At 38.0% G+C, this 15,000-nt stretch overlaps 1 protein-coding gene across 1 annotated transcript in view; it reads right to left on the bottom strand.

Annotated features, from left to right (window-relative positions):
• Positions 1–2,797: 2,797 nt before the first annotated feature.
• Positions 2,798–15,000, bottom strand: part of LOC137638565 (titin-like) — a 34,992-nt gene continuing 22,789 nt past the window's right edge. Inside the window, exons 3-8 of the mRNA XM_068370736.1 lie at positions 13,922–14,760; positions 12,757–12,828; positions 11,885–12,027; positions 6,663–10,507; positions 5,653–5,765; positions 2,798–3,392 (exon numbers count right to left, since the gene is read on the bottom strand). Coding sequence (XP_068226837.1) covers positions 3,069–3,392; positions 5,653–5,765; positions 6,663–10,507; positions 11,885–12,027; positions 12,757–12,828; positions 13,922–14,760 — 5,336 coding nt within the window. The 3' untranslated portion in view covers positions 2,798–3,068. The remainder of the gene's footprint in view (positions 3,393–5,652; positions 5,766–6,662; positions 10,508–11,884; positions 12,028–12,756; positions 12,829–13,921; positions 14,761–15,000) is intronic.

Raw genomic sequence — 15,000 nt, 5'->3', positions numbered from 1 at the left:
ACAAGGTGTATACGTATAGCTTCTGCTGAACACAAACTCAAGCAGCTGAAGACCATGGTTCTTAAGATGGCAATGTAAACAAACATGGCGGACAAGGATCTTAAAGTTATAGTAACTGGCGCTTGGTGCGCATCAAGCGCCTGAGTATGGCATTCTCTAAATTAAGTATTGGACCTCTATTAAGTGGTACACTACCGAAATATTTACTTTCCAGAGCAAGTATTAGATCTTTATTAAGTGGCCTACATGACAGAGGACTATGAAGCGAGAAGTAAATGATGAATGGAGATGTATTGAATTAATAGCTCAAGATAGAGACCACTGGCGAAATCTAACGGAGGCCCTTTGCGTCAATAGGCGTTGGAGATGATGATGATGATGATGATAAGAGGTACATGGTACACCACTGAAATATTTACTCTCTCAACAGCCTTGTTTTCCATTGGTTGGCTTTTGTACATATCTATAGTACATATTTATCTATCTAGATGTGCAGCATGAGGAAGTTCCTGTATACATAATTTCTTTATACGTCTTAAAGTTACCATTTAAGTCTTTTGACACAAGTCCTCACAATCAAATTCTTAGTTAGTTTAAATACAGCTGGCCATATGCCAGCACAAGCTGTTGTCTCGGGTGTGGTACGGTGTGAAAAATGACACGAGTGGTCTGATGTGGAACTCTGGACTCAGCACCCAGGTGGAAATGCGTTTTGCATGGGGACTAGAATGATCAAAGGTTTATAAAATTTCAGATTTTAAAAACTGTTTTATTAGAAACTAGTTTCTTTGTATATAAATGTTTATGAACATATTAACATGTATATAACCAGCATGTACACATATGTATATGGACTTTAGCAGATTTACAAGATATTCATACCATTACAACGCCATATTTGAAAAATGCCTAACAAACTCACCGGAAAATATTAGGATAAAAACTATGCATCTGTGAGAGTACACCAACATTACAGATTCTTCATATCACATTTGCCACATCTCTGTATACTGTAAATATACATTGGCCAAAGCGTAACTACCTATTAACAAATCAATTCCCTTATCTATTAATTTTTGATACATTTTTCCACCGAATCAAAAATTTTAGAACGAAATTGAAAAGGTTTATATGGATAGCTGAATCCTGGTTTGGGAAATGAACTCAAAAGACTTTTCGTTTCTTCGTTCACGGTCGGATTCGAGTATTTGTTAAGAGAAATAGCGATCTAGAAATAAACTGTCTATGCTAATTAGATTTAATTCATTATACAGAAGGTCCACAACTTACAAACTATCCGAGATACAAACACAAATCCAACTGAAATCATAGATCTGTTATTGTATCAAAAGTTCGTATACTATAAGAAGATAAAGAACCCAGCCACTGAGGGGGGCAAGCCAGCCTCAACTTGGTGCCGATCCCAAGCCCGGGTAAATGGGGAGGGTTGGCGGCAGGAAAGGCATCCGGCCATGAAAAATTAGCCAAAACCAATATGGCCAGTGGAAATTGAGATTAGAATTAATGCTAGGGCATATATATGATGAAGTGTAGGACAGAGGTAGATGAAGCGTAAGACAGAGGTAGATGGAGAACGATGGCCAGAAACATCGACCCCACATAAAGTGGGAAAAGATGCAGACAAAGATTGTAAGAACATAAAGAAATTCTTTAATATGACAGTATTATATAATCTAATAGAGTAAGCAAAACGATATTTGCTATAACTTGATATTTATTTCATATGAAACGGGGCTAGTTGTTGAATTTTGTAGCTGGAAATCATAAGCATGGGATTAAGGTTAGTTCTACCCTAGGCCTAACACTAACAAAATTTGACTTACAAACAGCTTTCTGAAACCTATCAAGTCTGTGAGTTATGGATCTTCTGTATTCTGGCCTTTGAATATTCATTTAACATAATGCAAAAATACTATTGGTATTTTGCATTTCAACAACCGGTGTTCCAATGAGTTTTAACAATACGATATAATCTATGTTTGCAGACGACTACGGACAAACTGTACACCCACAGAAGCGCAGTTACAAGCAGATTAAGCACTTAAATCATATCTGAAGCAGGGCTGCCGTTTTTCTACACAACACTGTGGAATACTGAGTGTTGCCATCACACAGAGCTGCCATAAATTCGTAGCTGCTGGTGACGTCAAATTTCCCTCCGTTTTCTATCCCATCATGCACTGATTCATGCTTCAAATGAAGGACTGTGGATGTAGAAAAAAATATTCTACAGTCAGTTGCCAGATGTCACAATATTTCTACACTAGCAGACGAAATTCCACGAAACGGCAGCCCTGAATTCTGAAGAACGATGCTACATAAAAATAAGCTTATTTATACTACATTGAGAAATAACATTATATACATAAAACAATATGCGGACTAGATTTTGACATTAAGCAGATTTTCTTAAGGTACGAAGATAAAATTTACTAAGTCGATCAAATAGCAGAGGTCAACAGAGAGAATGTTGAAGTTTTGATCAAGAGAAAACAAGCAAAACAAAATTAATGATAGCTAAGCTATAAACTGCCTCTTAGGGCAATAAACAAATGAAATAGCTGTGATAAGTGTAAACGAATTTTTTAACAAAATTAAGATATTTTTTTAGACATTTTGTGACGCCATGTGGCACCTATTTCACAGCAACTAAACCTTATTAGCTAACACTTACAAAAGAGATAACAGTGGCTATTGTTTTAATGATTATTCTTGTAAGATAAGATGACTACATAAAAGATTCTATGTTAGATATGATAGACCCATTGAGAGGAAAATGACAGAGATTTATTCTGATGAAAATGGCACAAATTGGGTTAAGCAATGTTGTTTTCAGTGGTAACCATTTGATTCAACCTTTTGATAAAGTGGAATTATTCTGTTTAATAACAATACACCAGTAAAAACTCCTTTCTCCTGAAATTTGCTACCTGCCACCCTTGTAATTTTCATACTAACACAGCTATCAATATGCAAGATGATGATATGATTAGTGAGTTAATGGAATATTTTTTTTAAAATTTCTTTCCCTAATTGATATAAATTTATCATATATGATGAGGAGCAACAGTGAGGAGATGAGGTACGGCTGTGGTGACGTGATTGAGAAGGTGGAGATGATCTCGGCGGAGAGCCTGGTTGGGCTGTTGGGGCGGCAAGTTCCGCGCGGTTTCCAGGTCCGGCTCGAAAGCGTTGCGGTGCAGTGGAACGCCCGGGTGGCCCAGGGCCGCGTTCACTGGGTAGAAGAACGGGGCGTCCTCGCAGGCGAAGTTGTACCACCAGTCGCACACGAAGTATTTCTGGTTGAAAATCGTCCCGTTCGGACACAGGAACGAGTCTTGTCGGCCACTTCTGTGGCAGATGTGGAAAACCTGTGAGGGAAATGTTAGTGTTAGAAAATGAGAGGGCTGGAAATGGAGCTTTGATAAACAATAATAGGGTTGGAAATAAAAGGTTCAACAACAAGGTTGGAAATGGAAGGTTCGACAATACTTATAGCGTTGGAAATAAAAAGTTCAACTACAACTGTGTTGGAAATTAAAGCTACAACAACAATATGGGTGGAAATAAAAGGTTAAACAACAACAAGAAGGTTGGACATGAAAGGTTTCATGATAATTATAGGGTTGGAAATGAAAGCTTCAACAAGAGGGTTGGAAATGAAAGCTTCGACAAGAGGGTTGGAAATGGAGCTTTGAAAAACAATAATAGGGTTGGAAATAAAAGGTTCAACAACAACAACGTTGGAAATGGAAGGTTCGACGATACTTATAAGGTTGGAAATAAAAGGTTCAACAACAACTAGATTAGAAATTAAAGCTACAACAACAATATGGGTTGAAATAAAGGTTAAACAACAAGAAGGTTGGACATGAAAGGTTTCATGATAATTATAGGGTTGGAGATAAAAGGTTCAACAAGAGGGTTGGAAATGGAGCTTTGATAAACAATAATAGGGTTGGAAATAAAAGGTTCAACAAGAACAGGACGGTTGGAAATGGAAGGTTCGACGATAATTATAGGGTTGAAAATAAAAGATTCAACTACAATTAGGTTGGAAATTAAAGCTTCAACAACAATAATAGGGTTGGAAATAAAAGGTTGAATAGCAATAATAAGTCTGGGAGCGTAGGATTCATCAATTATGGAAGTTTAACCCACAATAATTGGGCTGGAAATAAAAGTTTTTGCACCAAGAAGGTTGAAAAAGCAAGATTCGACAACAATACTAAGGTTGCAAATAAAAGCTTCAACAACAATAATATGGTTAGAAATAAAAGTTCAACAGCAGAAATAAGGTTGGAAATAAAATATTCAACAATATTGAGGTTGGAAGTTGAATGTTCAATAATATAATCTGCTTAACATCAAATGAAGCGAGTGAATTTTGCAGAATCGAACATTGGAGTTTGGTCAGCGAACCTCCTTGTCTTTGTATCTTAGTGAGTGACGTGGAAACTGAAGCACACCCACCAAGAGTAAATTAAGGAATCCACATCAATATTGTGTAGTGACTAAACTTTTTGGTTAATTGAAACTCGATAGTCAGCCAATTTGATCAGGCCTTTAAATCCCTCCCTTTTAATTTATGAATAACTTTACAACCTTTATATTATGTGTATCATTTAACAGTCTTGCTTTAATAAAAGTGTATTGGCCCCCGGTTCCAAAATATTAGATTTTGTTTCTTGAACTTTACAACCTTTATATTATGCGTATCATTTAAAATTACCTCTTTTTGAATGGTGTATTGACCATCATTTCAAAAATATTATATTTTGTCTTTCGTGTTTCTTTGAATATTTCAACCTTTTTCCCTCGTAAGATTTCATAAACTCTAGAATATTGAATTCCCTATCTTCATTATTCCATGATTCATTTAAACTGCCTATTCATGATAAGTGATGTTGCCATCCATTCTAAGTAATGAATTCTCTATTTTCCTCTGTATTCCTTGAAATACTTAACCTATTTATTTTTAAACGGCTAAATTTGCTATCAATTCCATGTAAAGAATTCTCTACCTTCCTCTGTTCTATGAATTACTTAATCTATTTATTTAGAATAAGCTGAAATGGCCATCAATTTCATGTAATGAATTTTCTACCTTTCTCTGTATTCCTTGAATCACTCAACCTATTTATTTTAAAAGGCTAAATATTCTATCAATTTCATGTAAAGAATTCTCTGCCTTCCTCTTTGTTCCCTGAATCATCCACCCTGATTTTCTTTAAAGGTTTAAAGGCCGCTCATGAATGGCAGGGGGCAAGGGACAATGACATTGCCCTATCAAGCAGGACAACTAGAGACTGACCATATATACATATGATCAGCGCCAAAGCCCCCTCTCCACCCAAGCTAAGACCAATGAGGGCCAGACAATGGCTGCTGATGACTCAGCAGATAGACCTATAGGCTTCCCCAAACGCCCCATCCTTAGCTCACAAGAATGGTGAGGTTGCAGCGACCAAAAGCAACTAACGAGTTTGAGCGGGACTCTAACCCCAGTCTGGTGTTCACCAGTCAGGAACGTTACCACATCGGCCGCCGCAACCTAAAAGATGTACTTTTGATAAAAAAAAAAAAAAAAAAAAAAAAAAAAAAAAAAAAAAAAAAAAAAAAACGTCTCACCTGACACCCTGCTTCCATGTCAGCGTAATAGCCGGGGTAATCTGCCACCAGGTCACATCCGAAAGAGGTCAGCGGGATGTAGCTGAGAATGGGGTAGTCACGACCAGCGCGACCTGAGGTCGAATTGGGGTTATTATTATTTTCTTGAAGGGCGTCTTAATTTATTTATAAATAAGAATAGAAAGGGAAAGATGTTGCCGAAGATTATAATGATAATTTGTTCAGTTGGTTTAACACGAGATGTTTTTTTTTTTTTTTTTTTTTGTGAAAGAGAAAGAAAATAAAATATTTCGATTTCCCTATGATTTGAAATTAATGATTAATAGAAATTGTTGAGTATATAAGAGTAATTTTATTTGAATAGAAATGTATGTTACCAATTTTGAGTTATGGTTGGTATTTTTTATGGAATGTTCGAAGTAAAAAGTAAAGTTATCATTACCAGGAATTTATGTAGACAGTGATTAAAAGACATAGAAAATATATTGTAAATTACTTAGACTGAATAAAAATTAGCCTTTTTATAAAAAATATGACTCACTCCTAAAATATCATTAGATTAACATTTGAGAAAAGAAAGTATACATTCAGGAAAAAAAGTAAAAAATATATACTAAAACTTGCAAGTAGGCCTACTCTCCCCTTTTCATTATTATGCTTTTTTTAAATATTCTATTCTTCTATTTAGTTTCAAATACAATGTCCTTCTTTTCAATCAGGCAGCAAAGTTCACCTCAACAACTAATAAACAAATGTATGTACTGTAGATGGATTGCAAGTATAGTCAAAATAATTTCGGTTATGAAAAAATTATATATTATTTGCATAAACAAATATCAGTTGAGAAACTATTAATTCAATCATCGATGAATTCCCATGAATAAATACTAATAAATATAGATAAAATCATTTAATCTATGTAAATGTCCATCATTTTCTAAGCGAGTCAGAAAAAAAAATAAAACTAAATGAAAATGTTTTGGAAACAATTAATTCTTCTCATCACTTGCCTGGTATCCCGGCGATGTAACCGAAGTCGTAGATTTCGTTGTCGAGAATGTCGTAATCCAACTGAGGGGCGAGATGGTGAGGCACAGGTTGCCTATGAGGCGTTACCCCGTAGTCGTAATCGTCGTCGTAATAGTAGTAATAGTAATCATCGTCGTCGTCGTCATAGTAATAATAGTAATCATCATCGTCATCGTAATAGTAATAATAATCATCATCGTAATCGTCGTAAATATCGAGGTCGTGACCAGGATGACGCACAACAGGTTTTATACTCGGAAGAATGTCGTTATATCCTGGACCGTATGTGGTTGGAGTATACACAGGAGGGGAGTAAGTCGTTACCTCTTGGTTTCCATGCACGTGTGGATGCGCAGTATGCGGCGACACTTTCCCCGCTCCCGGGTAGCTAAAGTCCTGCAACATCTGTACTTTCGAGTGTAGGTTTGGCTTATAAGTTGTGACATGGGGCACGGCGGCTGGAATTTTCAGTGGAGGGTCGTGGCTGTGTTCGATAGTGATGGCAGGAGGTGGGATGTACTCGTTCTTTGGAGGTGCCGGGGCCACATAATGTGGTGTGGGAGTTGTTCTGGGAGGGATGTATTCGTCCTGTGGGACGAGCACGTGGGTTGTGGAATGCACCGGTGAAGGCGTGGTAGGTAAGTGATGGGGTGCGGGTGCATGGTATTCTCTCTCTGGAGGCAAGTATGTCAGGTCTATAGGTATATGAAGAGGTGGGGGAGGAGGGGGAGCATATGGGGTCTTTGGTATCAAAACTTCAGGTAATTTGGGAGGAACGTATGCATCCTCGGGTGATTTTGGAGGAACGTATGATGGCGTTGTGTGATGGTTATTCTTTGGAAGTAGGTATTCACTGACTGGAGGTACGTATGTTCTTGGTGGTAGCGAATAGGGGCTTGATATGGTAGAAGGATGCTCCGGTGGTTTGTATGTGGGTTTAGGAGCGTGGTATCCTGCTTCATGGTGGTGCTCGTGAACTGGAGGCTTATATGTAGGTTCTGGAGCATGGTATCCAGGTTTATGGTCAGGGTGTGATGAAATGGGATGACCTCCTTTAGGACCTAAATAAGTCTGCTCTGGCTCATGATACCCTGGCTTTGGGGTTTTATATGTAATTTCTGGGGAAGTATAGCTAACCTTAGGAGGTGCATATGTGGGGTCAGGGGCATGGTATCCTGGTTTATGCAATTCATGGACTGGCCCAGGAGTAGGAAATTCATGTTTTGGAGGGATGTATGTTAGTCCTGGTGCAGGATAGCCTGGCTTTGGTGTTGAATGTACATGTTCAGGAGGATGATACTCTTGCTTGGGTGGTACATATTCAATTTCTGGAGCATGATAGTCATGCCTTGGTGGAACGTACGACTGTTCTGGAACATGATAATCTTGCTTAGGAGGTGCGTAGGATGGTTCTGGAGTATGGTAACCTGGATGTGGAGGAACATAAGTTGGTTCAGGAGCATGGTAGCCTGGCTTCGGAGAGGAATAATGGTAACCATGCTCATGGGATGAATGCTCTGGTTCAGGAGTATGGTAGTCAACCTTTGGTGGGACATAAGTTGGCTCAGGAGCATGATAACCAGGTTTTGGAGAAGAGTGATGTGTAGGGGTAGGAGCTTTAGGGGGAATGTATTCATCTTCAACAGTGTGATGATCTGCTTTTGGAGGGGCATACGTAGGATCAGGAGCATGATATCCTGGCTTGGATGGTAAATATGATGGCTCTGTTACATGATATCCTGGCTTGGATGGTAAATATGATGCCTCTGTTACATGATATCCTGGTTTTGGTGAAGGGTAGACATAACCTGGTGCTTCATGGATAGGGGGAATGTAAGTGACCTCAGGGACATGATATTCTTTATCTGGAGGAGCATAAGTAGGTTCAGGAGCATGATAGCCTGGTCTAGGAGAAGAATGATGATGAACAGGGGAAGAATGGTGTAGAGCTGGATGAGTACTTGGAAAATACTCCTCCCTTGTTGAATGCTTTGGATGATAACCCGGAGGTGGGGTTGGATTTATGGTGTAAGGTCTTGGGCTTTCTTCTACTGAAGATGGTATCTTACCTTGTAAACTCATGAGCCAACTTGGAAGTGATATGTCATGAGATTCAGGTCTAGCAGGTATTATATAGTCTCTGCTAGGAGGCTCATAATTTTGCAATGGTGGCCCATAAGTTGGTAAAGGGGTTTCATAATGTCTCACTGGAGTTGTTGGCTGCACAGGTGGAATGTATTCATTAGATGGAAGTTCATACTTAGAATTTGGAGTCACATGGCCTTGATGAGGAGCCTTATAATTTTCTACAGGAGGTATGTATGTTCTTGCTGGAGTAGAATGAGATGCAGGGAGGTCAGTAGTTACTGATGGTGCCTTGGGAGGAATGTATTCTTCATTTGGGGGCTCATAGTTTCCTTCAGGTTCTTTACCTTCGGAATGTTCCTCGGAATCATATTGTTCATCTGCATTAGGTGGAAGGTATTTCTGACTAGGGGGTGTTGGGCGTTTCCTGTGCTTCCGCCTTCTTTTTCCTGGACGTCGCCGTTTGTGCGGTTGGCCATTTTCAGGTGTTCTATTAGGTGGGAGGTACTTTCTTGGAGGTGTTGTATAATCCCCTCCACTATGCTTATCACCACTAGGCGTCCCAGGATGTTCCTTGTTGGGTGGTAAATACTTCTGGGGTGGTGCAACATAGTCTTTTTGTGGCGATTTAGGATTGAAAAGAGGAATCCTTAAGGAGGACTTTGGTGGAATATATTCTTTACTAGGAAGCTCATAATTCGTTGAGAGTGGCTGAGTATGGGGCTTATGTTCTTGATGTGGTAGTGAATATTCTTTATTTGGTGGAATGTATTCCTGAAGTGGCTCTTTACTATGATGGGTAATACTTGGTGTTACATATTCTGTACTTGGTGTATGGTATTTATCAGCTGTTACACTACTGATTTTTCCATGTGGTTCTGGTGAGGCATGAGGAGGTATATATTCCTTACTCGGGGGAATATACTCCTGTGGGGGTTCTGAATAAGTTACAGGGGCTGGATGTGTACTTTTAGGTGCTTCATATTCTTTACTTGGTGGATGGTATTTCTCAGATACTCCTGTGTGAGGTCCTGTTGAAGCAGTGTGAACATGTGACTGATGAGGAAGTTTAGGGGGAACATATTCATTATTTGGCGGAATATATTTTTCAGGCGGTTTTGCATATCCGGCCGTAGTACTCTCATGATAAGGGCTGCTTCCTGTATCATGATGTGTAATTTTAGGTGTTGCATAAGGCTCTGTTGTATACACATGTGTAGTAGGATCTGTATGAGAATCACCATGGTAATCCTGATTATTACTTGTCCTTTTGAATTTGAAAGCGACTGGTCGTCGATACTGGAGATGAGCTTGCAAGCTGACTCTGTCTGACGTAGTTGTGAAATAGTATGGCCTTCCAGGAGTAGGCCGATGTAAGATGCCATTAGTGCGTCGACGGTTAATGCCCGGTGGTCTCCGAGGAGGACGAAACACTAGCCCTGGTGAATTTTCATCGTGAGGGCTCCCATTTAATGGAATGTAAGGCTTGGTTACTGGTGCCTCTTCCTCCTCGTCATAAGCTGGAGTGACAAGAGCCCCTAAGGGTACATAAGAAGGACCTGAAGGTGTAGGAAGATACTGTTGGTTACTGCGATCTGCTGCACCTCGGTAACCGTTCTCTGGATTTCCAACCGTACCTCGGCCTTCCGGAGGCTTCTTGCGGTATTTAGGAGTTACTTGAACTTCAGTTTCGTAAATGTCAGGTATTCCAATGTCAAAGCGATTATTTGTATTCGGTTTCCTGTAGAAAGTACATAGATATGGTTAGCTTTAATAATGATAGATTTTTTTTAAACATTACAAAGTTTAACATTCCAAATCTATCAGCAACTGTAATCGTATGAAACAAGTAATCTAGAATATTCTTGTTTTTTTAATTTTCATTCATTACGAGACAGAATAAGTAATTATAATGACTTTACTAATTTAATAATCGTCCCATACACAGTCAGAAAACATAGACTACTTTACAATAAATCTAATCAAAAGGTCATCAGGTCTTATCTAAAGGAAACGTTTACTTCAGGTCACTTACCAGTATTCTTTCTACTTACTGTCACCTGTCGTCTTTGCTTTAAACTGCTTGGATTGAACAACATCATTAATCTTGTCAAAAGATATGTATACAATTTCTGGTCAAAATTCATGTTGTAATAATAGTTATGAAACTCTGGGTCTCAAAATTAAAGTTTAATCTCTAGCAAATGAAAAAACAAAGTTGTCAAGCGTTCCTAGGTAATGTCTGCTGTATCAGAAAAACATGAAACATCTAAAGTCAGAAATAAATTTTCTTAGATATGTACTGTATATTGTTTTCTAAATCATCTGACGGCATCAATGACCTTAGATGTCAAGATGGCAGATAATTCCTAATTAATCAATCAATTTAAACCATCTGAGATGATCCGTCTTAATATTGAGTATATAGAGTACCAAGATTTTAGAAACATATATAAACTGAGATTTTCGGTAAATTAGTACAGTCAAATTTTTCCATGAACCCATAAAGGTAAAATATTCTATGTGGTAAAAAAGGAAAACTTGCAATAAGAATGTTGTTATAGAGCAAGAGTGATTTTTTTTTTCATGCACTATCAGTGTAGTTCTGCTAAACTTTTATAATTGAACTCTTGATAATCTTGCAGGAGTTTTTGTTGAACTAATACTGGAATTCATAATAAACAGATGAGGATGACTTTTGATAAACTTCCAGGCACATAAACTAATGAATCAAACGTAATCAAAGCAATGTCAATCATCAATGGTGCAAACGTTTAAAAATACATTATCTTTAACAAACCTCCACCGGATAATATTTTAGATCCACCCCCCAAATATAGATAACTAGAGAAAATAAAAAAGTATATTTTATGAAGTTGTAAAGAGAAATTACCGATGAACCAACGAAATTAACCATAGTAATATCTTAGATAAGTACAAATAGATAATTAATTAAACTAACAAATTAGCATATTTTATAAATTTATAAAGAGGAATGATCGATGAACCAACGAGATTAACTATTTGATTATCAAATTTCACATAAAATATGGAATCTCTGATAAATCATCTGTTCTGCCATAGAAGCATATAGAGCACAGGGACATCTCAGACTAACTTCGACGTGTACACCGAGGGCTTCTTCTTCAGGCGGTATCGAATCCTGGAAGGAAGTGGGACGTTGTAGGATGTCTCAAGGTCCTTCATCAACTTCTGACGGAGAAGGATCCTTTCTTTTGGCGACAGCGCACCCCAGGAACCCTGAAGGTGTGCAGCAATGGTATTAATGATGATGATGATAATTTACAGTCATACTTCTCCTTACAAATTAAATTTAGCAAATTCAAATAACATCCTCTTACAAACGCAAGAGCCCGTGTCTTACACAAGGTAAGGCAATCTACACACACACACACACACACATTACAGTTATAAAAGTATGTTCATAATAATAATAATAATAATAATAATAATAATAATAATAATAATAATAGTAGTAGAGGCAAGGACATGCTTTCTAGTAGGCTCCAGCAGCAATTTTATTAATAATACCTGCAGAAAATGAAGCAAGTTCCCAACATGAAGGATATTTTCAAGATATAATTCTGTATTGCTATACCGAAATAAGCCAGGCACTACTTATAACACTAAAAGGAACTGGATTTCATTTTCCCCCAAAAGCCAGACGGAAGGAAAGGCTCCACAATTAGTTAATGTTAAACTTAAGGCGATAAGGAAAAGAAGAGGCTGTTAGTATGTATAACTATGAATATCCTTATGACAGATGTTATCATAGATGAACTTATGGCATACTGTATGTAAGAATGTTTCACAGTTTGTCTGCAATCATTGTGTGTATATCATAGACAATATAATGTGTTTGTGAACATACAGCGCGGATATCTTTCTTTACAGCAATTTAAGCCATGCAGCTACAAAAAAAAGTAAGAAACTGCTATAAAGAATCTCTTCAAGATCATTAACACTAACCTGTTCCAGTCTAGACGGCTTCTTGATACCATTTTCAAAATCACCAGGGGGTAGCACTCTAGTTTCGACCACCTACAGGACAGAGGTGAGAAAGGTTAGTATCAGCAGTAGTTCTACGCTGGAAAAGGAAGCACCTCCAGACAGAAAAGGGCCTCTGGAACTAATTTTTGTCTTTAAATACTGTAAGTCATCGTGGGTGCACTTTTAAGCAAGTCAGTTCTAGCATGTGTATGGAAAAGTTATTAGAAGGATAAATACTGCTAAACTATGGCTCAATAGGACCTCTAGATTCAAGATATCTATACTGAAGATACAGTGAAAGAGTATTGATAGAATAGATTAAGAAAACTGCAGGAAAAGGAAATGCATGCTATTATGCAAGCGTGTGTGAAGGGCAGAATTCCCCAGTGGCAGAACCGTTGGGTCTATCTTATTTACCCTAACTAAACTTGACCTAACTGTTGTGGAAAGTTTGCAACCTTGCCATTAAACTTTGCACCGATTAGCCAATATTCTTGCTATATTACTATATAACTGAAGTCAAGCCTGTATATTATAGTGAAGTAACATGAGTAACAGCAAGAGGGACTTAAATTTTCCACAGATAATGGCTATTGGATGTCAAGTTTAACAACAAGGGCAAGTTGATGGCTGATATCAGCAAAAGCTCCTGTGTCAAAGTCAAAGTACTGTAGCTTAGGCTGTCATTTTGTCCAAAATAGTCACTTGTATGAACTCATGAAAATCTAGAACGATAAGAAGTTCATAGTCCGAGACAGTTAAAGTTTCGGATTCTCTTATGGAGATGCGCAAGTCCCCCAAAAGAAAAATTTCCTAAGTGAAACAATAGAACGGGAATGTATTTAGCATCTTTTGGAAGTCTGGCGGTGCAGTCTTAGACGTTTGTTTGTATATATATATATATATATATATATATATATATATATATATATATATATATATATATATATATATATATATATATATATATATATACAGTTGATATCCTACTAATAATCATTCGATATATGTAAGAACATTTACTTATTTATGGACTTGAAAGAATTTCTGAAAAGTAATGTAAGTGAAGCTATTAATATCATTGCACTGCAAGATTGCCAATATTAACATGAAAATCAAGAAAGCAACAATTTACAAGACTAACCTCCGAAGCTGCTTTGCTGAATTTCGGTTTTGAATCTTCACTCGTTTCCCCACTTCTGTTCGGGTTGGCCTTTGTTTCATCCTTTGAATTCCCCACGAGGTTCGCTATGTCATCTAGGAGGTTGGAATCAGTGAGACGCCATTTGAGCATATCGACATTCGAGGGCAGGTTAGCGGGAGATGTAGACCCATCTGTAACCAGGAGCATTCTTGAAGTTGCTACGGATGTCGTGGCACTGGAAGTTACTTCTTTCTTTTGGTTATTAGATACCTCCCTAGCTGGCTGCCGACGCACACCAGAAGCCTTGTCTGGTATCAGTGAAATGGCAGTTGAAGTTTCCTTTGCATTGCTTGTGTTTTTTCTCTCTGGGAGTAGTAATTTCGCTCTCTCAGTCACCTTTGTTGTTGAAGTAGAGGGTTTATCACTAACTGAACTGACCCCATCATCTGTTTCTCCCCTGACATCGTCCTTTGTACTCTCTAATTTTTCATTTTCATTCGCCTTTGTATTTTCCTTGTTGATAGCTAAGCTACTAGGCTCTTCTTTGTTGCCCTCAGGAGACAGGCCTAAGCGAGTACTATTTCTTACAGTTGCTTTTGAGCTATCAGAAGTTTCTTTTTCATTATGTTCCTCAGTTTTATCTTTAGCTACTTCTTTGGTCTTTGATGCATCAACTTCCCCGTCAAGGTGAGATATTCTGTGAGATAACAAGGATGAACTGGGTTTTTGGGGCGTTGGGGCAGGTGCGCCAATGGCTGCTACCCAAGCATCTAAAGTGAGAGAATCATTGTCCTCCGTCCCTTTGCAGAAGGTGCTTTGGAGAAGCACGCTTGCTAGCCCTAGAAGAGGTAATGATGAGATAAAATAATGATAATAATAGCAATTATAATAATAATTATAAACCCATATTCTTTGAAGTATCATTATGAATAAAAATGGCATAATACTATACCCAATGTAGCGAGAAAGGACCAGTAGGGAAGGGCACCTAGTTTTAAACGGATTCCGCCACATATGCCAAATCTCCCCAGATCACCAGCTTGGCTTCTTTCTCCAACTCCTTATCATCTGTTTAAGTT

Source organism: Palaemon carinicauda, chromosome 3 (genome assembly GCF_036898095.1).
Source record: "Palaemon carinicauda isolate YSFRI2023 chromosome 3, ASM3689809v2, whole genome shotgun sequence".
Taxonomy (NCBI): Eukaryota; Metazoa; Arthropoda; class Malacostraca; order Decapoda; family Palaemonidae; genus Palaemon; species Palaemon carinicauda.
This window is presented reverse-complemented; position numbering and strand designations above follow the sequence as displayed.